The sequence below is a fragment of the Thamnophis sirtalis genome, unplaced genomic scaffold, assembly GCF_051295495.1.
Source record: "Thamnophis sirtalis isolate CommonGarterSnake01/CBP01778 unplaced genomic scaffold, rThaSir2_p1.2 scaffold_15, whole genome shotgun sequence".
Classification (NCBI taxonomy): Eukaryota; Metazoa; Chordata; class Lepidosauria; order Squamata; family Natricidae; genus Thamnophis; species Thamnophis sirtalis.
Genome location: NW_028261395.1, coordinates 19,794,691 through 19,819,533, shown reverse-complemented (window position 1 = coordinate 19,819,533; position 24,843 = coordinate 19,794,691). Strand labels below are relative to the sequence as shown.

The window sequence follows — 24,843 nt, the reverse complement described above, 5'->3', positions numbered from 1 at the left end:
TACCAGACCAGAGACAGAAAAAGAAACAAGTGACCCAAAAATTCAAATGTTGACTATTTGGATGCCTGGATACTAGGAGTTTCCAATTTCTAGAGGAAAATAGTGAAGGTTTAACAGTGCAAGGTCACTAATGCTTGACTTTTAGCTCTGTGGGAAAACTATAAGGGATTTCAGATATAGGAGTGACACTGAATGGTTTAATGGACATGCTTGAGGGGGGGAAGGCAAGTGCATTCTTAATCGCCAGCAACTTGGGCGTGAGAGGGGACCGCCCAGAGGTGGGTTCCTACCAGTTTAGACCGGTTTGGCTGAAGAGGTAGTAGTAACTTGGCCTGCCACACCCCCAAACTGGTTCTTTCATCATTGGTGCCATCTTGATTTTCGCTTCTGCGCATGCACAGAACAATCTTCATTGAAAAAAATCTATTTTTTTCCTTTTTCTAACTTTGTGCGCATGTGCAGACCTTTTTAAGTGCATATGCGCACACGCGCGGATCACATTTTTTGTGCGCTGAACTGGCAGTAATGCTGGTAGGAACCCACCCCTGGAACCGCTCCCCAGGGCCCCTTTACCATAACACTGTACAGCAGGGGTGTCAAACTCAATTTCATTGAGGCCCACATCAGGATTGGATTTGACCTTGAAAGACCAGATGGGGTGGATGTGGCCATGGTGGGCGTGACACAGGACCGCACCTCCGCAGACATGGTTTTATAAACTTATAAAAATAGGAAGGAGTAGATTTCTGTGCTTTTGGTTTTTTTTAATACTTGATCACCTTGTGTGTGTGTGTGTGTGTGTGTGTGTGAGAGAGAGAGAGAGAGAGAGAGGGAGGGAGGGAGAGAGGGAGAGAGAGAGAGAGAGACACCAGATCAAGAACCTGACTCCATAGGAAGACTAGAACTATAAATTGTTGACCTAGGCTATCGATAGGTAAAATATTTTACTTTTCCTCCTTTTTATAACTTTCTCAGTCAAGGACAGCCTCCTGGAGCACTCTGGAGGCCAAAAGCAGTTGCGGGGAGGAGAGGGGAGGGGAGGGCACGTCCCATTTTTGCCAACAGAGGTACTGTGGCCTGGTCCTTTGCTATTTCCAGCCCAGCCCAGCAGCCCAGATCTAAGCACCCCCACCAGCTGTATGCAGCCCCCGGGCTTTGAGTTAGACATTGCTGCTCTACAGAGTTCTCATCTTGTATGGCCAAGAAGTATTTTCCCAGCTGGTCTTTGGTGTCTGATGTGCGGGTTTTAACAGCTGGTGCTGGGGGCAACCGTTCTATGAACTGGCTGGTTAATCCTTCCGGTGGGAGTTATTGGGAAGGAACAATACTCGCTTATGGCCGTCTTCGCCATCTCGCACAATTCACAACTATTTAATCTGTTGTGGGAATCTAGAGATTGAGCAGCGCTGCAAAGATCAAAGTGCACTTTTCATGCTGCAGAAATGTTTCCTAGTTAACTTTTAGAGGGAAGGAAGCAAAGTAATCTCATTCGGAGCGATATGAAAAGAACTGCCCCTTTTCAAATGCAGCTGCCCAATCTCTATTTCATGCATGTTGGATGCATCACCTAAGAAGATGACTGTCACCATATTAATAGTGCCTCAAACAATGTTGACATTTCGTGGAACCAGACAGTTTATTCTAGACTTCTGTACTCCTGGAATGAATTTAAATAAAGCTGTCCATTTGGGATAAGCCAGTAAACAAGGCTGACAAAGATTAGGAAAGGTCCTGAAGAATAAAGTTGTACTGTACATCTTTTTAAAAGCCTCGTTCATATTTTGATTTGGTGGTAGGAAGATTATTTTTGCTTTTAGCTCTAATTATAGATACACTTTTGAAGGGAAGAAGAGGAAATGGAAGCTACCTTGTAATTATAGCAAACATGTCTAAACATTTAAAAATAGTCTTCAAAAACTTTGAGAGGATTATTACTAGCATTTGAACAATACATTTCCTTTTTTGAAGGGCATAATATATCTTTCAATTTACTGGGAAATCAAATCTTGCTTAAATAGATCTGAAATTCATGAAACGTGAGTTGTTTTGTTGACACCTACCTATTTCTCTGTCATGCACCTAGTCTAATTAATTATCAATTGCTAATTTCTTTGTAACAGTTAATACAACTGGTGCAGGTATGAAAAAGGAACCCCTAGATTAGATGTTCATCTTATAAGATAGCTGTGTTCCATAATGTAGTTTTAAATCAAAAGTCACAACTTTTGAGCTCAGAGTTATTCAGTGGGGGAAAAGTCAGCAGATGAACATGGAGGTTGAGTTCCACTCCTTGTTGTAATCCTAGTATATAGTATGCTCTGAGCCTCCCTCTCTACTGATTCTGGCTCACAAAACATGAAGTGTTAGGTTATAAAGCAAAATCAGCCACATCCATGAGCAGAACATACACATCTCTACTAGCATTTGAAGCAGTTTCCAGGGTTCTTATTAGTTAAGAGGAATGGAGTCAGAATTTGCATCTCTGTCTGTCTGTCTGTCTGTCTGTCTGTCTGTCTGTCTGTCTGTCTCTATCTACCTACCTACCTACCTACCTACCTACCTACCTATCTACCTACCTATCTATCTATCTACCTACCTATCTACCTATCAATTATCAATCTATCATCTATCTCTAGATATACAGGAAATGAAAAGGTTTTTCCATACATCCAAGGCAAAGGAACTCACAACTATTTCAGTTCCTCCAAATACACCCAGTTGAGTCATGGTTGAAACATGTTTACCACATTGTGGACTAGAAGGAGAAATGTTTTGACTTCTAATCCCAGTAGCTAATCTCAGAGCAAGATAAGAGGTTTGGCTCTGGTATGAATCAGGATCGTCTAATTATGGAACAGGACTACTCACGGCTTTAAATGTTTAATTGAAAAGCCATCTAATTACTTATCTTGATATATCTCTCTCTTGCTCTGGGCTGTTGAAGTGGTGCTCAAGCACAGGTCAAAATAATCTTTTAAAGATGTTAGTTTCATTGTTTTGCTATCAGAAGCATCAACTTTATTGCTAGGCTTCCTGTTCTGTATCTCTTGATTACTTTAAGCTGTTCTAAGTGTTGGTGGCAGCACAATGGTGGTGCAGACATTCAATAACAATAAATATCAAATTCCACAGTTGGTATGGAGGAAGTGTATGTCAAGGAAGGTCGCTGTGAATAGATTATTCCCTCTCCTCCAAGGCGCTGCCTGGTTTCACCCTGAGTGAAAGAAGGGTAGTATCCAAACTACTTACCCTGAGTGGATGGGGCTGGACACAAGATTAACATTATCCAAGGTCTCCGCAGCCCAGCTGTAATGCCGGAGGGAATCCGAGTCCACTTCTCTAGGTAATGTCGGGGGCTTCAAAGACATGGCCAACAAGAAACAATTAATTCACCCCAAAAATAAACAAAGATTCTGTGCTTTATGACAATCAAGTCTTTGAAAGTTTCTCTGGAAGAAATGGTCCTGGTAGCCGTGATTGCTTTACATTGGATGGATGCTTTGCCAGCTTTATTTACATGGTTAGAACTCTTCTCTTCTCTCTCATTAGCTTTGTCTGATATCTTTCCTCCAAAGAAACCTCCCTTCTCCACTTACCATTGTTGCAACACTAAGGTGATTATGCAGCGATTGTCTCCCAAATCTCTAGGTTGAATGGGGTTTTGGACCTACATCTCCCTACACAATGCCCATCCATTTCCTTTGTCAGAAGAGAAATGCAAGGAGGACAAGAGATTTCATTCTGCCCAGGCACCAAACCCCTACCTCTATGAGCCAATGGAATCAAACTCATCAGCAATTGCTTCACTGCAATAATATTATCCTATAAGACAGGGGTCGGCAACCTTAAACACTCAAAGAGCCACACCAGTCCTAAATGGAATCCCTCCATTCAATTCTGCAGCTGACAGGAAGTCTGTTTCCCCCACCATAGAATCTCCTCCTAGTGCAGCATCGTTTTTCCTCTACCTGTCCTAACCGAAAGCTCTAACAATTGTGGAGCTGACCGGTGACAGGGAGCTGCAGCAGAGGGATGAAAGAGCCACATGCAGCTCCAGGGTTGCTAACCTATGCTACAAGTAAATGGATGGCTCACCTATAACAACGTGTCAATGTTAAGAGACAAGGGACATATACCCAACACACAGCATGACTGGCACGAGGCCCAGGGTTCTCCCTTCCACCTCTCTTGATAATCAAGGGGAGGGAGATTCAAAATTTCTAACGCAAATCGTCTGCTATTTCTCAGAATGCTTCTTTTCCTGCATGCTGCAGAAATGGATGCGGTCAGCCAGAGAACTTACAAGTTCAGATTGGCTATGGACCAGTGGTGGGTTTCAAAATTTTTTAGAATCTCTTCTGTAGGTGTGACCTGCTTTGTGGGAGTGGCTTGCCAGCCATATGACCGGGTGAGAGTGGCTTGCCAGCCATGTGACTGAGTAGGAGTGGCTTGCTGGCCATGTGACTGGGTAGGTGTGGCCAACTTGTAAAATGTTTTGAAATTCACTTAACAATGCTCTTGCTTAGCAACCAAAACGTTGGCTCAGAAACTCTGACATTTGAAGCACGCAAGTCTTAAAGCTGTCAAGTTACAAGACCCTTGCACCCTTAACCCTTTAGAGAAAATAAACCCCAGGGGTGTTCAAACTTGACAGCTTTAAGACTTGTGGACTTCAACTCCCAGAATTCCTCCTCCAGTCATGTTGGCTCAGAAGCTCTGGCATTGAAGTGTTGCAAGTCTTAAAGCTGTCAAGTTACAAGACCCTTGCATCCCTAACCCTTTAGAAAAAAACCCACAGGGATGTTCAAACTTGACAGCTTTAAGGTTTAGATAGGACTCTCAGAGGCAGGTGGGGCGTTTGGTGAGCCAGCCAATCATTGAGCGGCAGGCGGGAAAAATGTGGTGCGGATGGGCGGGGGGGAAAGAGCTGGAACCAGTTCTAAACGGCACGGTAGATTTGTGGAACCTCTTCTATAGAAGAGGTTAGAACTGGCAGGAACCCACCCCTGCTATGGACACTTTCCAGGCTATTGGTAGGTCCAGATTTAGTGTTCTATCAAAAGTGGAAAGAAGAGGCAGCTCCATCAGTTAAGTGAACACAACAAAGTCAACCTGAAGTCCAAGGTAGACATCTTTGAGCCAACGGAGGAGGAGGAATAAGGGTGAAAGGCCTACGTCAGACCACAGTCTGCCAGGTAGTAGCACAGCTTACTGTAATGGTGGCCTGTGCTCTTGTAACTTGTGCAACCTCACAGCTAGTTCAGCTTAGTCTGATGGAACTCAAGGCCACTGGCCTGCTGGGCAGTTCCTGAATCAAGATCATAGCCAGATGAATCAAGATGAAGCACTGGAACTTAGTACACCCCTGGAACTCAGTACACCCAACAAGATATGGGCTTCAACTGCATAGTTGTTGTGGCCACTATTTTCACTGTACTGAACTCCTCCTCCTGTGGACCCACCACTTTCTGGGTAGAAGAACTACAGCAATCAGATGTTGCCTGTGTCCTGATGCCACAGCCCCTTATTTTGTTAGAGTGTAACGCAGTAGAAATGTGTGTTTAATTTAGCAAAAATGACCAGCATCTTGTTATTTAGTTGAAGACTTCTGTGCTGGCTACCAACTGTAGCTAGAGCTTATTCAGTGGTCTTCCTCTCTGAACTACCGGAAAAAAGCATCCAAATTCCACAATGTCTCAAATCAAAGGACATTTCACTACAGATGTGATTTCAGGACATAAATAGGAGCCTTACCTCTGCAAACTAAAGGCAATACTACATAAAATGCACAGATATTCTGCTTAATTAACCTTGTGTTTAGTCACCTGGCATCCATTAACAGTAACAGCAATCTAAGAATCTGAATTCTAAGGATGGGCTACATTGGTCTCGGGCTCTTTCTGAACTTTGATATTCAGGGGCCCTTCACTCTAAGTTTATTGGGAATTGTGGCTCAGCAATGTTGATTGCTTTTAATGGATTAATTACATCAACAGCTGACTGATGCATTAGCCTAGAATTCAAATTTCATCTTTGATGCATTGTTTGTTGTTGTTTCTAACTCTATACAGCCATGGAGGGTGGCAGTATACAAATATAGGTAAAGATTCCCCTCGCACATATGTGCTAGTCGTTCCTGAATCTAGGGGGCAGTGTTCATCTGCATTTGAAAGCCGAAGAGTCAGCGCTGTCTGAAGACGTCTCCATGGTCATGTGGTCAGCATGACTCAATTCTGAAGGCACACAGAATGCTGTTACCTTCGCACCAAAGGTGGTTCCTATTTTTCTACTTGCATTTTTAACGTGCTTTCAAACTGCTAGGTTGGCAGAAGGTGGAACAAGTAACGGGAACTCCCTCCGTTATGCGGCACTAGGGATTCAAACTGCCGACCTTTCCGATCAACAAGCGCAGCGTCTTAACCACTGAGCCACCGCGAAAATTGGGAAGGTTGACAAATGGAGAACTTTTAAACCTGGAATTTATGAAGAATCATGGACAGTCAAAGAAATGAAGCTACCAAGTATTTGACCAGCTGAAATTCCTAGCTTAGTTCAGCTGAGTTCAGCCTTTTTTAAAGCCATTTTTCGCCCTCCCTAGGCTCCAGAGGCTTTATAGGAGCCTGGGGAGGGCGAAAAGAGCCTCCCCCCACGGAGGCCCTCCGGAGGCTTCAGGAGCTTCCCTGAAGCCTCCGGAGAGCAAAAAACAGGCCCTATAAGCAAACTGGAAGTTCGGGAACAGACTTCCGGTTTGCTCGTAGGGTCATTTTTTTTGCCCTCCAGAGGCTTCAGGGAAGCCTCCTGATGGTCCCTGAAGCCTCCAGAGGGCCTCTGGTGGGGGGAGGCTGTTTTCACCCTCCCCAGGCTCCTATAAAGCCTCTGGAGCCTGGGAGGGTGAAAAAAGCATGCATAAAATGGGGGGGAGCGCCTCCCATGTGCGCATGTGCACTGGGGGGGTGTCGCACATTGCATTTTGGGTGCTGCACACCCGCGCACAACCCCTGTACGCTCCCCCCCCTTATGGCATGCAAGCCAAAAAAGGTTTGCCATCGCTGTTATAGGGCATTTTCACTTTGGTACGTCACAAATTTATGCCAAAAACATCAAGTTTTGGCTTGAATTGATTGAATTAAAGCAGCACATACATTATTACAATAGGAAAATAAAGAGGAAATGTCTTGTCCATCTCCTCCCCACCTAATTGGCTCAGCTAAAGATTCCAGGAAGCATGCCCAGGTTGTGCTGAGTGGTAAGGATGGCAGCCCCAGTCCAACCAAGATGAAGGACTGCAAAAAGGGTGTATTTAAATCCCTCCCTCTTCCCAGCCAGAGTCACAAGGAACTCACCGTGTCTTTTGGTGGCACCAAAAGTTCTTCTATCATCACGCTGTCCCGGGTGTAAGAGCTTCTGTTCAAGGTGTAGGACCTATCCGAACTGAAGGAGCGGAGGCTGGTTGTATTTACAATTTATCAGAGTATGTGATGATGAGGATGAGATGAACAAAAGAAAAATTAATTCATGCAACTTCCAGGGAGTAAGCTCAAGTCCCTAAACCACCTGTAACTAATGTTGGAAGAGTTTAAAAATGCTACAAGTGTAGTTTCCATGAAGATTTTAGTGATTCCCTCCTGCCCCCGTTGACAAAGTCTGAAGAGTTTCATCATTTATTCTGGCAATTTCATTTAGACAAAGGAAGCCTTCGGATGATGTCTCTCAGCAGAAATTAGGAGCTGCTTTAACAGCTATTTTATCCATTTAAAATCAGAGGGCATCTATTTGAATGTGGCAAAAATGCACGTTGAAGTCCGATATACACTAGGTGTACAATTACCATTGTATTATTTAATTGTTTAATCCGAGTAAAGTATAACCATGATTGATTTCAATGGGCAATGTAATCACTTTGAATTTATGATTTATTCCAAATTTAGTTTTATTCCAAAATTTATACAGATGCAAGCTTTAGGATAATTTTCTCAAAACTACTGTTCAGTTTCTCTAGCCTAGACCTCTTCCCTTATGTAGATACTTCTTTAGTCAATTATTTACTTTGCCCTTCCAAATGATGGCACCTTAGGACTGTGGATTTATTTTATTTTGCATCACACAAAAATATTATTTTGTGCATCTAACCATGCCCAGCTAAGAGTTTGTAAAACAAGGAACGATTTAGAAATATTTTGGTTAGCATAGAAAAAAAACCCATTTCCTCATTAATTATGGTAGCTCTATTCTGAAGTTTAACTCAACGATTTATTGAGAATCTTTCCATGTTGGTTTAAAGCAGGGGTAGTCAACCTTTTTATACCTACCGCCCACTTTTGGATCTCTGTTAGTAGTACAATTTTCTAACCACCCACCGGTTCCACAGTAATGGTGATTTTATGAAAACCTAACAAAAATGTTTTTAAATAATGCTATGAAAATTGTTTTTAAAGTCAATTAAATTAAAAAAAAGGAAAGTGCTTCAGTATCGGACAAAACCCCTACCGCCCACCATGAAAGCTGGAACGCCCACTAGTGGGCGGTAAGGACCAGGTTGACTACCACTGGTTTAAAGAATTGAGTTCTCAGAGGCTACACTGGCCTTCTTCGAAAGGGAAGACCCCACCTTAAGAACTGACTGCCCTAACCTTAAGAGGATCCTGCCCCCTGATGACTGGCTGTGCACTTGAAGCACACTCTGAACTTCCACTTCAATAACAGAGTTGGAAGTGACCTTAGAGGTCATCTAGACCAATCCCCTGCTCACGTAGGAGACCTATACTAGGGATTCGAACCGCCAAACTGCCGACCTTTCTGATCGACAAGCTCATCGTCTTAGCCACTGAGCTACCTAGCCAGGTGTACCACAACAAGGAAAAGCATCTTGCTCAAAAGCAGCCCATTCCAACCTCAGGCCTTTCAGATGAACTGGCTATCAGGAAGAAAGGAGAGATCCCCGGCTAAGCTTTCAGAATTAAGTGGTTCAAATTCCACGGTTGAGATTAGGAGGCTGTCCTTTATAAACATGAGTTCAAGAGCTTAGCCCAGTGGACAATGGCGTGAGGTAGGAGGCAGAAGGGGAACATCCGTCTCCTGGTAAGATTGCCTCTTCATTGTATGCAAGGGATACAATGGGATGAATGTGCCAACCTAGCATCTTCTCCTGAAGTTTGGAGGAAAACAATCGGAATCCACCAAAACAAAGACTATGTACGTTTTAATCCTGGAAGTTACATAGAGCAAACGTTAGAAGACATGCCACGTTAAAAAAAATGCTTACTGTTGCAAGGGAGAAAAGAAAAGAAAAAGGTCAAATAATATGCATTCAGCAAACAGAAGAATGTCTGGGGGCCAACTTTAAAAAAATAAGAATGCATAAGTGGCTTAACAGTGTATGACAATGACATGCACTCTGCTCTTCTCAGTAAACCTTCCCAAATTGGGTTTTCTACAAAACCCCGTCGCTTTTAGAATTTTTATCTCATGGATTGGCCACCATCTTGAAAAAGTAGAGAATTTGGTGGATTATTAAAGCTGTCCATCTTATCAAGCCATTAAGCGCTATAATACACCCCCCCGCCCCCTGGAGGGCATTTCACTGCAGTCATGAAAACAGCATTATTTGGATGCAATCGAGGAGCCATGATATGCTGAGGTGCTAACTCAAAAAAAAAAGAAAACCACAAGCAAGCAGGGGAATGAGAAATGGCAAAAATCAGAGAACCGTTACCAGGCTGCGGCCATGCTTCCTTACCTGACCTTAGGACTAGGTTTAGAAATGTACAAGGGGAAAGGGAAAAGAAGAAAAAGGAGGGGAAATAGAAAGCAAAGAATCAGTGGAAAATAAGCACAGTGCCAGAGCTGGATGACATAGCCACCAAATTGGGGGAGAGGGGGGGAGAAAAGAAAAAAGAAAAAAAAGCTTCTTTGGTTGATTTTCCCACTTAGTGATGGAACAAAATTCTTTGGTTTTTAATGGTTTATTTATTAAAGAAATCTATGTAAATGCCCATCTACTGAAAAGAAATCCAGGTGGCTACATAAAATCTCCATCCAAGGGACTTTAGGTAGGAGAAGATGGGGAAACACTCTGTTTGTGATCCTGGAGACCTTCCAATAGGAATCAATGTGATTTGGCTACATGGACAATTTCCGACCTAATGCAACCTCCTGTCATGTTCTCAGTTCCTGTGGGACGACAGGAACAGCTCTCAGGCTGGAGAACCAGATGCTGCTCAACCACAAGGCCCCCCTGGACTGAGCCCCCATAGCCAGTGGCATGGAGACTTCATGGGTCTATGCAAAAGTCTACTTTTGATACTGTCAAAATTGGGTGGGTGATTAAGCCTCGGGGGAGGTTAATTGTTCAGAGATGGTTTAGTGGTAAGAATGATGTACTAATAAGGTCACCACTGAAGAAACCTAGCAGAGATCTAGTTATTTTCTGATCTGATCTTCTGGGCAAAACCTTTTCAGTGCCAAATAACACTGACATGGCTCTTCCTAAAATATACCCCAACCTTCTTTTTAGTTTATTTTTATGGCAAAACCTTTTATGAGACCCCTGACATGTGACTTACACAAGGAAAGGGCTAAAGAGAGAATAGTGTGACCCTGTTTATCAATGAAGGATGCATTTAAGGTATGTACCACTTGCCATGAAGCTGTTAGGCAGTTCTTAGCACGGTATCCTTATGAGCTGCTCCTAGAGGGTTGCAACAGGTTTTAGATGGGCTGATCTCTCCTAGACAGTCCCAATAAATCATGTTGATGTCCTCCTGGGTCAGCTGCATCCCAAGGCCATCAGGAAAGCAATGGTCAGGGATGGTCAGTTCTCACCTTTTCAGGAGAAACCTGACCATGGTCTTCTGAGGGCTCCAGTCAAGAGGCTGCCCCAAAATATATGTGCAGGGTCCCAACACTTCTGCTACTATTGCCTGACTGCTGATAGAAGAAATTCATGCAATACTTACATTCTACCAATCAGTTTCAGCCAACATACATGTAAAGCCAATTTAAAATGCTAATCAACAAGACTTAAAAGGCTTTAGTGTAGGAGCTCTGCAGCTCCGAAATGGAAGTGGACTATCGGAAGTCCACTTCAGCAGTTAGGTCCTTAACAAAACCCTCAAGATTCACCTATTTTAGGTAAACTAAGTGACATGATAGTTGCTATTGGTTTAAATGGTTCTGATCACAATTTGCATTTGTCGCTTAGATATAAAGAATTGCTTTATTACAGTTGTGCTCATCTTAGGTGAACCAGTTAAAATTTGAGGTTCTACCAAAGAGCAATAAAGTCAGCTAAGCAGCTCTGATCCTAAGGGAGGGAGACTAGGGAAGTGACAGATTAACATTCCATAAATATCTTTGGGATGTGTGGATGTGTTCATTCATTGTTCGTTCTTCCAGTAAATACTACTCACTAGATTACTATTAAAATATTCTTTGTTAAAACAACTGAAGCCACACTTTACATTTTGTGGAATAAGAGCCCGAATAATAACTCCACCAGTGGAATGTTACACTATTTGGATAAGAAATCTGGGACATCCAAAAGACTTCTGTTTATCTGGCAGAGTTGTGCAATGCTGAACTCACATACGATTGAGTAAATCAGTGTTTCTCAAACTCAGCAACTTTAAAGTGTGAGTGGACTTCAAGTCTCAGAATTCCCCAGCCGGTCCACAAATCTTGCAAGTTGGGAAGGTTTGAGAAATAGCGGAGTAAACAATTTCCATAAATCAGAAAGTTTCCCACGAAGGAAGAGTCTGAAGGGTTAAGTGGGGGCACGTGCTTCTGGACCAAGACAGACCCAGGAACCACCCCCAAAATTCACTCCCATCTACACTGTGCCTTTGGGGGAAGATGCCACTCGCTGTCAGATAATGAAAGGACTTTCTACAAGCAATCATTAAGCTATAGGAAAATGTCCTCGGGGCAGAGCTAGGGAGGGTTTAATTATTAGCCTCACAATTCCACCGCCTGTAAACTGACTCCTCTTTCCCAACTGAGAAAATCATCTCCAAAATGATGGTTTCATAGGTTTCAAGCCTAGCAAATTGGAAGATTCCCTTGCTAATATGGGCTTTTTGCTCATCCCACCATGGCAAGAGGGCAGCCCATGACCCAATTCCCTCCCTTGCAAGAAAGCAGAGCATTCCTTTCGAAACAAAAGCTGGTGAAGGGCTTTGGCAGCAAGGCAGCAACTGGCAAACAAATTGAGATAGTGATCATGATCCATGGGGGTGATAATGCATTCTTTGGGGGGAAATGAAGCCATTAACTACCAAATGGCCTCAGAGACATCCGACCAACCAGGGGTTGGGGGGGGGACCTGTCAAAATGGGCCTGGGTGGCTCCACTATGGGAGTCACACACAAAGGTATCCTCTGTTTCCAAAAGAAACTTCTGATGGCTCTAGGGTGTGAGCAGATACCCAGGAGAAGTGGTGATTCATTCACCTGAATCAATGAATGGACCTATTGAATGTGGTGGAACGGAAGAGGTGGATTATAGAGGTCCTCTTTCGCCATAGCAGAACTCTGGCGAAAAGCAGGGCAGAGATGAATGGAAACAATGAAGGCATCATTGAAAGGCTGGAAGCAACCGTGACATTACGGGACTAGAATGAACTTCTGCAGAAAGTCATGTTTTCTGCAAGAAGATGCTTAAGGAGGAGAGCATGCTCGTACCTGGCAGACCGGGCTCCCAGACTGAAGCCCACGTATCCTTCGGCAGGCAGAGAATCATCCCCCAATTCTTTGAGATCCTGCGGCCCGAGATACTTGTCCGTGTCACCCGTCATTGCATCTTCACCTGCCGGCAGAAAACAGTGAGTGGAACTCAGGAGCATATCCCAAAACATTGGGGTGTCCAGCTTTAAAACCCTTTCTAGGAAATAAAAGTCACACAACCACATACATACACACAACCACACACACACAACCACACACAGAGAGAGTCTGGCCTGCTGAAGGGTGATAAACATCAACCATTATCTATTTCTTCCTTGTTTAAAAAAAAGAGAGGTGGTATAACTGGCTTGAAAAGAGATGTAAAATCAATGAAATAAGGAACACGTAGCAAACACAATGAAAAGAGATGGCATATATTTAGAAAGCAATAGAGATGGAAATATTGTACATAGATGTATATATTGTAAAAATGAGAAAGTATGAAACAAAGAAGAATATGTATAAAATAATAGAATGGAAAATGGAAAACCCAAAATCAGAAAAAAAGAAATACCAATAACAGAAAACTGTAAAAGTATAATTGTAATTTTAATGTTTGGAAAATGTCAAATAATTTTTTTTTTAAAAAAGAGAGGAATCTTCCTTCATAATGAAGAATAGAAAGCACCCTTCTCTGTGTACATGCCAAAGCAGAGAGCATTATGCATCTCACGCATGAGATTGAGCCTAATGTTATCTCATGGATTAATCATCATCTTGAACAACAGCCTTTAAAAAAAAAAGGAGAGACACAAACAGGTGACATCCAGAACACCTAATAAAGGCAAAGGAGTCCCTGTGTCATGTTTCACCTCAACTCACAACAGGGGCGCAGCTGGGCAGCTGCTTTCTGAACGCCTCAGAAGGTGATCTCCTGTGGGCTTCTTGGCCTCCAGATGCTCAGCCCAAATTTAAGGAACTTTAAAACCAACTCTTTCCTTTCATTCTTCCGTCCCTGCCTTATAATCCATCCCCTGAAGGTTAAGCTTAGAAATATTAATTACCTCAGAATCTCCTGCTTAGGCTGGTACCTCCCCACAAGTACAATCCAGGTGGCTCCAGCTGTTAATCTGATCTTTTTCTTTCCAGTGTGATCACTTTTAAATGAAAATGAACATCCTCTTAGGTCAGCTGGCTAACACAGCTGGATGAGGAATTCTGGGAGTTGAAGTCCAAAGGTCTTAAAGTTGCCAAGGTTGGAGACCCCAGCTCTAGGACAGTCATGGGTCTGTTTTGCCCATACAGTAGCCCAGTGTTATGGAGGCTCAAAAACCAGCAAGCATCTCCTTCAAAATTTGGCTTTTCAAAGAACCCCCTTCTGCTTCCATCTCTCCTAGCCTGCTCCCTCTCTCCCTTCCCTCCCTCCCAAACCTGTCCACACGGCTTTTAAGTTACAATGGAAGTCCAGTTTGGTGCCAACCAGAGAAATGGCTGGGAAGTTTTTCTTTCCAGATTCAGATTCTGGGTGTAACTTTATGTAGAGATTTGTGGTGGGCCATCCGCTCTACTCTGTAATCTTACTTAATCACGGAATGTTTCCTTAGTCCCACCCTCTCCTCACTTTGCCGGAATCCTAACTCTCCATTTTTTCCTCAGGAGCTTCTGTTGGGGATATTTCATCGCAAGAGACAAGGGTGACCAAAAGAAGCATCCTGCAGCCTTCCAAGTGGCTTCCCATTCTCCCCCAGTCTGAACTGGGGAAGAATGGGAGATGAGGTCTCTTATATTTTTATTCAGACACAGAGAGTCCACAGGGAGGTAAAGACATGAAGTCCCTTCTCTTTCTGGGGAACAAGGCAAAAGAAGTTTAGTGTCTGTAGTTCGGTTCCAAGGTGGGAAGGTCCAGGTTGGTCCAGGAAAGACGGGGCAGACCAAAGCTGGATTCACATTCTGAGCTAAGCAGCTTTATTTGAGGTACATACAAGTCAGAGTGATACAGATCAGGAAGAACCAGACTTTAGCAAAGAACTGGGTCTCCAACCAGAGAAGAAACAAAACCCTTGGTAGATGCAACCAGACACAATGTATATAGGATACCTCAGATTATTGACAGGCAGGGAATAAACTTGGCTTCTTTTAGGGCAGGGGTGTGCAAACCTGAGAACTTTAAGACTTGTGGACTTTAATTCCCAGAATTCCCCAGCCAGCTGGGAATTGAAGTCCACAAGTCTTAAAGTTCCCAAATTTGGACATCCCTGTTTTAGGGAGAAGAAAGAAACTCTCTACTTGGTCTCCCTTCTGTTGTAACCCTCTTCTCTGCTAGAGACTCCTCAGGGAAGAGACCAGATGATCCATCTATGGGGCAGAAGATGACATTTTTGCATCCTGGTTTGAGAAAGTGAAATTCATAGCAACCTGGGAGGTGTATATTGAGAAAAATGAAATGAAATCCCACCTCACTTTTCCTTGATTTCCGTGTCGGGAGGTGAGAACCAAAATAAATTCTTCCTTGTAAATGTGGCTTAGATACCACACATCCTACACTTGACGACTAGGTGTTTGTTTTTTGAAAATAAAATATTGAACCTACAGCACTTGAGTTTCCTTTAAAGCATTTGCCTTGCCTCATTATTATAATCCAGATAAAGACCAGTTTATGAGCCCTATTCTACAACCATGTAAGTAAAATATCCCATTAAAGCAGCCACCCACATAAAAGAGCCATGGGCTTTAATGGGGGGGGGGGGAGTGGGGGCTGTTGGTGGTCTTAAATCCCACCAGCTATGAAACTCTAGTGAAGGTTCCTTCATCAACCTGAACCAGAAGACAACAGAGGCACCAGGGGTTAACTCTCTCCCCATCTCTCCCCTCTCCTCAAAGCCACATTCCATCAGCTACAAAGATAGTCTGAGATACCCGCCTAATGTCCACTTAAATCAAGAGGGCCAGCTATCATTCCTCCTCCAGGTGGATGGAGGTGCCACCAGTAACCTACAAATCGGAGTTACCCCTGGAGGTTTCCCAAGCTGGCTGAACGAAGCCCGCTTTGCTTTTTGTCCTCCTTCCCCTCCTCCACCACTGTGGATTTTAGGCTAAGCCCCCTTGCAAGGGAGGGGGCGGAGGGTGTGTGTTGAACAACATGACCGGAGTCCCGCTTTTAACTCTCAGGCCAGACTAAAAATACCCGCCCCGCCAACCACAAAGTCCGAGATCAACTTTCTCCCCCTTCTCCGCCAACTGCGCTCCGTTCGAGATCCACTTGGAAAAAGTCCACGTATGTCCCAGTCCCTGACACCCGAAGTGGGGGAGCGGGGGGAGAACCACGGAGGGTCTTACTGCCTTGGAGAGCCATCTCCGCCGGCCTCGTCCTCAGCCTCCGGGTCTTCTCCGCCCGCGGCCGGCCCCTCGAGCTCTTAGCGCTGCTGCCGCTCCTGCTGTGGTTGATCCTCAGCCGCCAAAGCAGCATCGGATTTAGGAGGATCCTCGCTTTCCGGCCGCCTCAAAGCCGCGTCTGCACGTGCGCTGGGGAGCCGGGCGCCTTCCTCTTCCCAGCCTCCCCGGCGGGCTCCCCACAGCTCTAAGCGGACAGCAGCTGCCGGAGGGAAGAGGCCACCGAACCAGCCCGCCTGCCTCCTCCTCTCGGCATTCTTCCGACGCGGCCGGCCGGCCGGGCAGAAAGGACCAGGCAGCGTAGCGGCACCCCGGAGGCGGGCGGGCGGGCGAGCCAGTGATTTGTATGGAAATGAGGGCACCGCTTGGGTGTCGGGCGGCTTCGCTTCGCCTCCCCTTCGCCCTGTAACTTGAAACTCCCTTCTGGGCGAAGCCTGCAGGCCTGGGACAGGCGGAAACCCAACAAAAATGCGCATCAGCCCTCAGGAGCGGGGGCGGCGATGCTGCCAGGGACGAACAGCTGAGAAAAGGGGGGCCTGCCTCTCCAGCATCCAGAGGATTCCCAGATCTCTTTAGGTGGGGAAGGAAAGGCTTTTGGGATCTGCTTTGTCTCCTGAACTGGCCAGGGACTCCAACTACTTTGGCTAATCATTAACCGCCACAATGCAAGGGAGAGGAGGGCACCAACTGAAAACACAAGCTGTTGTCTGAAGGCCAGCAGAGGAGAAAGTGTGGAGTAGCTCAGAGTTGGCTTGTGGGCCTTTCTTTGGCTTTCAAGCCATTCCCATCATCTCTTCTGGCACTGGACCACTTGTCCAGCACTCTCAAAAGTCCAGTTTATTTAAAAGACCTTTCTTCCTTTTCTCAATTTGCTGATTGAATTTAAAAAAAAAAAAGAAGGAATGATCTCCAGGACACCCTCTTTCTGGCTTCCCATTTTATCTTTCCTAAAGAATGCAGTATTTTTGGCCTCCGAAGTTTTGGGATGCAAATGGTGTCAGAGTTTTCTTACAAAAGGATTGGGGCTTGATTTGGTTTCTGTGTCAAATGTACACAGCGGTGGATTTGGCTGTCCCAAATTATGTTAAAGACCAGAATTACAATTTTTCTTACAAAAACAAAAAGCTAAAACAACAACTGCATTATAAGTTTTCAGTTTTGCAAAGTCTGTGAACATCTGCTGTCCCCATGGAGCTACTGGGGGGTACCAGAGGTTTTCCCCATACTATAACACCTACTTGACCTTGACAGATCTCAGATAATCCCGCCAGGTTGGAGCAGATTAGGAATTGGAGGAGAAGCTACTGGGAAGAAAACCCTGTTGACTAGACTGGGAAATTCTAAGACAAGGACGGTACCAAAACAATTTTCTTTGTGATTTCTCTGTCCATAATGCAGGGGTGTCCAAACTTGGGAACTTTAAGACTTGTGGACTTCAACTCCCAGCCTGGCTGGGGAATTCTGGGAGTTGAATTCCACAAGTCTTAAAGTTCCCAAGTTTGGACACCCCTGCCCTAATGGATCCTTCAAGTCTTCTAATGATGCAGCCTTTGCCACTGTAACTGAGTTATTTATTGAACTTATTCATCAATATGAGAAAAAGTAGTGGGCGCTTAGTGAGTTTAACAGAAAACTAGACCTGTGATACTGTACTTCTGTACTTCTTGTAAGAACGTACATCTCTAGCCTTACTAAAAAAAATACTTGCATCTGAGTGCTTTGGCTCTCACATGATGGGCCCTGTGGGACTATATTTTGCACTAGTAACTCTTCTGTTCCCAGCATGGAGCAGCAATTCAAGGAAAAAGAAGCTATACAAGATTCAACTTGGTTCATGCTTAAATGAAAGCCAACCAGGAAATCCTATACTCTACATTGGACCACAAACCCTGAGAAATACTCTAGAAGACACCCATGGCTAACCCCTTCCATTCTGTTACGAAAGCTCTCCAGATGTGTTCACAAGGCCACCAGAAGCTGTCTTGAGTTTTACCCCCTCTTTCAGCAGGCATTGAAGATGGATACTCCAAAACAGGGTGGATTTGATTTAAATCAAGTCAATTTAAACCACGATTTAAATCACTAGTAAAAGGCTTGATTTAAATCAACTCGATTTAAATCATAATTTTTAAAGAGCAGCTGTCATCTCTATCCCGCAGCGGCTCTTCCTCTGACCCTCTGTTGACCAACAGTCCCATTCACTTTAATGGGACGGCTGGTGATGCGGCAGGGACACAAGGTGAGGGACATGGCAGGCAGCAGGTGAGTGGATACTGCCATGATGGATCTGAAATGACAGGTGCTCTTTAATATTATATTTATAAGCTGCTTAAAAGGTTTCCCTTTCATTTTTACGGCTTGCCCTTCCTCCTCACACTTAGAGCCTGGTGGTACAGATGCATTTCTCTTCAAACAATCATACAGTTTGTAGTCTACATAGATTTGCAAAACAAGGGGAATAAAGGAATATTCCCTGAACTTTGTTTTATGATTTATCCCATGGTTACTCTGAAATTGTGTGAATGTATCAATACAGTGAATGTTATTTCAGCTTGCAGAGCTTGGATTCATTGAATGAGTTTACCAAAATGTAAATATTGCAGAATATACAGCCTCATGCTTACATAATTAAGCCCCATTTTATGCTGAATAAACTGAATTATTAATGTATCTTAAATAGAAACCTATTTTTAGATAGATTTTTACTCCAAAAGCATTTTATTAAAATAAATTTGATAAAAATAAAAAAAATCCGATTTAAATTTTAAAATCCAATTTAAATGTTTTAAAAATCCAATTTTTTCATTTTAAAAAAAATTAATTTTTATCTACCCTGCTCCAAAATAACGTAGAATGACCTGAGCAAAAATGAAAACCTCCCTGCTGTAGAAAGGACTAACAAAAGTAATTGATTCTGTTTTTCCTCATTGCCTTGTGGACTTGTTGCCCTGTACGAGGCAGGCACCTCCCTCCCCAACCAGTCTAATTTGTCTGTGGTTCTAAGGCAAACATTTATAAAGACACAGCCAAGTATTGTGTGTTATAGACGTGGCAGCTAGTAAGTGCTAGTTTGTTCTTCATATTCTCCAAGGATTGGGGACTCAAGGTTTTTCTTCCTGTTGTTGGGAGGCCCTTAATACGTTTGTTTGTAAATGTACAGGCTGAACAGGTTTTGCACAGAGCAGAAGCAAGAACCAAAGTTGGGCTGGCCTCCAAATAATATTTCCTTGTCATTCGAAAAACTCAAAATACAATTTGTTATTCATCAAAATGTAAGCTTATCTCTTTAAAACTCAACTCAACTTTACAACTCAACTCTCTGTCCTATCAATGTTGGCTCTTATCACCTTACACTAATGGCAGCTCAAGATGGCTTTCAACGTGACAGTCAAAGAATCAATTAATAAATCACCTGCAATTGACAATGGATGGCTAGAGAGAACAAGTTTTTGTTAATGAAATTTAACCAACATCAACTTCAGACTTCAAAACTAAGAGCACCCATGTAAGTCATTTTCTGCTTTAGGTTCTGCATCTCAACTATTTTAAACCAGTATCTCAGAATATGCAGTAAAGTCAAAAATAAGCCATATTTGTCCGTCCATCCATCCATCCATCCATCCATCCATCTCCTTTCATGAACCCTAGGATGAAAGATTTATGCTACCTTTCCTCCATAGAGATAGTCTGCTTAAAATATACGTCTCTCATATTTATTGGTCTGATTGATACAATAATATAGAAACACTTAATTTTACAAAAGAAAGCAACAGTCATGTAAGAGAATACCCCAAGATTATTAATAACAATTTGGTTAAAAGAGTAAAGAAAGGGACCTGAATGAAATCAGAAGGTTATACCGATTAATTGCAGTCATTAAGGCAAGTAAGAGGTCATGAGGGCACTCTAGTGGCTAAAGAGAATTGACAAAGGAGGTTAGTGAAAAAGGAGTTTGCTGCATATACATAAGTGTGTATGACTAGTACTTTTCACCAAAGAAAACCTACAATGTCACTCCAGTTGTTTTAGGGTGTTAGCTAGTAAGATAAAAATGGTCAATTGTTTGAAACAAATTGTTCCACTTCATTGGCAGACCATGCCCTTTGGGCGCAAAGTTTCAGCTGACATCTTAATAAGGAATTTCCCATAGTAAAAGATGCACAGGATTCTTGGACAATGCAAGAGAATGTGAGAGAGTTGGACCAGGGTTAAAATTCTTGCTGAGTTCAGCAGTTCCATCTGTGCTAAAGAAAATGCAGGTGTTGAAAGGTGGAAAGAAGTCCCCTCTACTCTTCGCTATTGACAGAATGAAGAATATCATTGAATGGGGCTCTACTGTACCAAAATGCAGCAAGTGCTATTGTTCTTTACATGCTTCTCTAAAATATAAAGTTGTTGCAAAACTGGGATCAGCCAATCTGATGCAAAACATTTCCCAAAACAGATCACTATTGCAGGACTCTTGAGATTGTAGAGAGGACAATTAGCACCTCCATCTGAAGATGCATCCTCAAACTCTTGGATACGCCCCAAACCTCTCTGTTTTCTGTTTATAAAAGGGTAAAGGTTCCCCTCACACGTATGTGCTAGTGGTTCCCAACTCTAGGGGGCAATGCTCATCTCCGTTTCTAAGCTGAAGAGCCAGCACTGTCCGAAGACGTCTCCGTGGTCATGGGGCTGGCATGACTAAAAGCTGAAGGCGCACGGAACACTGTTACCTTCACACCAAAGGTGGTTCCTATTTTTCTACTTGCATTTTTACATGCTTTCAAACTGCTAGATTGGCAGAAGTTGGGACAAGTAACAGGAGCTCACTCCGTTATGCGGTGCTAGGGATTCAAACCGCTGAACTGCCGACCTTCTAATCAACAAGTTCAGCGTCTTAGCCACTGAGCCACTACAGGTATGTTAATGCTAGTTGGGACCCCAGCTCTGAAGTAAACCTGTGCAATGAAAGAAAAAGAACAGGTCCACTGCGGCCACCTCATCTATGGTACCCCCACTGATTGGGCCCACAAATGGAGGACAATCATACTAGATTCTTGCATGCCCAGAAGGGGCTCCGTCTTGTAAGGGCAAGGGCAAGGCAGGTTCAGCTGCCTGGTCTAAGGGGGAAAGGCCAAGCAGCCTCCCGTTGGCATTGCACCAGAAGTACAAACTGTAGTGTATATGCAGCTTTGATAGGCGGCTTGTTAGGAGAAAAAGTGGAAACGCTAAAGGGCAGAGCCCACTGCAACTCCGAGAGAAAAGGCGCCAGAAATACCTTCTTCAGCGTCTGAAATATATTCACCTTCACTGAGAATTTCAGGGACATTCACTTTACATGCTGCACAATTCAAGTGAACAAAAGGTTAGGCTCATTTTACAAATCCAGGGAAACAATTTACCATTGCAATTTTAATCGAAAACCCCACAGAAAGGGAGTCTTCTTAATAACAAGTTATCTTTCAGGCACAGCTAACACTGTCTTATCTTCCACGTACCTTCATCATCCGACATGTCTAAAACTTCATTCATAGTCTCTGGAACGTTCATTTTATGTTTTTCTGTGACGGTCTGTTAAAAGAAAGAAGCAGCATCAGTTTAATTTAAAATTATCAGTAACATCCTCAAGAAACCGTTGTAAAAATAATAATCTATATGAAACAGTGTGTGTCCCCCTCCCAATCCCTTGCAGTATTTCATGTGCCTATTTTGTCATTACAGAAAATACTCAAAGGGATGCCCGTGTCATTGTGTAAGCCAGGGGTGTGTCAAACTCCATTTCCTTGAGGGCCTCATCAGGGCTGTGTTTAACCTCTGGGGGCCGGGGTGGGCGTGGTCAGCTCAACTTCACTCGTGTTGGGGGTGCGTGTGGTGGTCCGAGTGCTCTCCTAGCGAAAATGGGCTCCCGAGCTCCACTTTCCTGCAAACTTCGGCCAGTGAAAATGGAGCTCGGAAGGGGCACGAGGCCCTCGAGAGCTCCATTTTCACTGGCAGAGGGACCGCAGGCCAGGCCTTTATTGTTTCCAGGGTGGCCCCATGGGCCAGATCTAACCACCTCGCAGGCTGGATCCGGCCCCCGGGCCTTGAGTTTGACACCTCTGGTGCAGACCAATCTTCTCCAGATGGGTGGGACTACGGCCCCCATCCCCCCCACTGTCTGAATATGATGAATTTCTACTGCTACCCATAGGTGTGTTTCTACGTGGCTGCTTCCAGGCAACTCTACTATAGCTACTTTCCGTTGCTTTCTCCCCCCACCCTCCATATACACACCATCTACTCCACAGCCCTGGGATTTCCTAATAAGGGAGGTCTGGGGTGGAGTGGGAAAGACTGGGGTTCAAGGAATCCCCCCTTTTACCCACAGAAGCACCCCAAGGACCTTGGACCAGTTGGCCCCACCTAGCCTATGCGGGTGGGGGGTGGGAAGTGGGAGGATTTTTTATGTACTTCATCTTGAGTTTTTCCACCCTAAATCTAATAAACAATGAACATTAAATTATTTGTTTCACGCGTGCGGAAACTAACGAGACAAAAGGAGGGTAGTGGTCTGCCAATCGGTAACAAAAAAAAAAAGTTGAACGGATGTCATGATGCAATGTTAGGAGAACACAACCTTCCCAATACAACACGGCTGGCTGCTCCTTGTTGTTTCAGTAGTTGTGTTCACTGCTCCCTTTCCTCTGCTTCTCTTCGTCTTGATCCATTTTACAGGACTTGCTGCCCTGCTTTCCATTAGTTCTTTTCTTTTAAACCTGCCTCTGTAAAACTATTTGCAAGCTGCTCTGTAAGGCAACTTGCAAGCCTGAGATTATATTAGGAATTTCTGAAATGGGTGAAAATAAAAGAGGAGGGAGCCAAGATGGGTCTACCATGAGCCTCCCTCAGTTGAATTTTCATCTCCCTTCAGCACTCCCTTTCCCGCTTCTAAGGCCTGAGCTCTCAGCTCAGATAGACGCTGTTCAGTGGTGGAGACAAAGGTCTCCATGGGAACTTCTGAGGCTGAAGCGCACCAGCCAACCTCTTCTTATAACCAGGCGGGGAGGTCAGTCTCTTGAGCTGGACTGCGGGAAAGGTGCCATAGAAAATTTTCCAGCTCTCCAAAACTGGCTCCTTCTGCTCTTTCCTGCTGCGTTTTTAAGAAAAACACCCACCTGGAGAGAATTCTGTAATAGAAACCAAGCTATCCTGAATCATTCTGAGGACCAGCCACCCAGCTCTGGTCTAAGGTAGACAAACTGCCTTGGCATGGAGCCAGATGCATGTCTAATAAAGGAGAATGTCTGTAGCTCAAAGTTGAAATGAAGGTCCTTGGTGCTCTTTGACTTGCAGATGTTTCATCACCCAAACTAGGAAATATCATCAGGATAATGAAACGGATAATTTTCCTGCTTGGTTGCAGGAAAGCAACCAAGCTCAGAGAGCACCAAGGACCTCCCTCAGATGCATTTCTGTTCTGTCTGTTTCTTTGGAAAGACACAGCAGTTGCCTATGGAGAGGTAGCCATACTTACAATTGTCGTCATTGTCTCTTCCGTCACTATTTTCAGCGTGTCGACGACAGAAATGTAGCCCAGTCGTTTGGCAATGGCCAGGGCGGTGTTCCCATTCTAGAAGAGGAAAAGTTTTCTAAGAAGAGGGACTCTACCAGCTTCTCCACTGAAGAGGCAACTAGAGGTCCAGCATGCTTTCCTTCAGGAACTGTTAGCTGCTATCTGCTAGGAAGGGTTAGCTTGAGGCCGTTTCCATGGGAAGCAAATGGAAAAGTAAAGTCTGGCTTGAACAACCAATTACTGAAGATCAAACAGAGACAGTTGGGGTTATCGACACTCCATCTGTGACCAAGGTTATGAATTCCAAGAAAAGGGATACTTTAAGTGCAAATTGCAGAACGGAGAGGTGAGGAAAACCCCTTCAAGGTTGGCTGAAAATCCAGATAGCAAAAACATCTCAACTGTCCTGAGACAGGGATGAGCTGCCCTTGAGCTTCTCGATGAAAGCCATCCATAGGCAAGAGTGAGGGATGGTCCATGGGCAATCTGCTTCTTGAGAATGAGGAGACCCCCCTGGTACACATCTGACATGAAGGACCCCCCCCCCATGACATATATATGGAGAGTTGAGCTGCATCCTTCCCTTCTGAGAACCCCAGAATTATGAACACAAGCAAAAGAGCAGCAGTTACCAGCCAAAGAAGAAGCTAAAAATGGGACCCAAGATCTCCCCACCCACCCAATTTCTTACCACAGTGAGCTCGTTGGGGGATGCACCATTCTGCAGCAGGACGTTGATGATGTGGGTGTGTCCTTGCTGAGCGGCTTGGTGCAGGGGGGTGTAGCCGTTCTAGGGAGAAAAAAAGTGAAAGGGGGCTGTTGCAGGAGACCCTCCAGGAACTCACCCACCCTCATCCACACAGAGAAAAGCAGACAAGAGATGGGAATCTCACCTTGGTTTTGGCATTCACTTTTGCAAATTGCTGCAGGAGGAAATTAACTATCTTTATGTTTCCATAGTGGCACCCAACGTGCAATGGAGTGTAGCCCATCTGAAATTAAATCCAGAAAAAGGAAAGTGCAAAAAAGAACAACAGCATGATTAATACAGCACTAAATGAAATAACGTAATGCATTTAGCCTCTAAGTCTTCTCTTCAACCCCCACCAAGGTCTAAAGTAGCAATAGCAATAGCACTTAGACTTATATACTGCTTCATAGTGCTTTTTACAGCCCTCTCTAAGTGGTTTACAGAGTCAGCCTCTTGCCCCCAACAATCTAGGTCCTCATTTTACCCACCTTGGAAGGATGGAAGGC

The 24,843-nt window shown here is 44.1% G+C and overlaps 1 protein-coding gene across 10 annotated transcripts in view; it reads right to left on the bottom strand.

Moving 5' to 3' along the window:
- Positions 1–24,843, bottom strand: part of ANK3 (ankyrin 3) — a 195,382-nt gene that overhangs the window by 52,812 nt on the left and 117,727 nt on the right. For 9 of the 10 annotated variants that reach the window (XR_015695133.1, XM_087702133.1, XM_087702134.1 and 6 more), the window contains 8 exons: positions 24,480–24,578; positions 24,278–24,376; positions 23,548–23,643; positions 21,533–21,605; positions 21,313–21,375; positions 12,678–12,801; positions 7,344–7,446; positions 3,250–3,356 (listed from right to left, as the gene is read on the bottom strand). Coding sequence is in view for 9 of the 10 variants with exons in the window: in XM_087702133.1 (XP_087558259.1) it covers positions 3,250–3,356; positions 7,344–7,446; positions 12,678–12,801; positions 21,313–21,375; positions 21,533–21,605; positions 23,548–23,643; positions 24,278–24,376; positions 24,480–24,578 (764 nt within the window). In the remaining variant the exon portion in view is untranslated. The remainder of the gene's footprint in view (positions 1–3,249; positions 3,357–7,343; positions 7,447–12,677; positions 12,802–21,312; positions 21,376–21,532; positions 21,606–23,547; positions 23,644–24,277; positions 24,377–24,479; positions 24,579–24,843) is intronic. The other variant, XM_087702139.1, reaches the window with a different exon arrangement.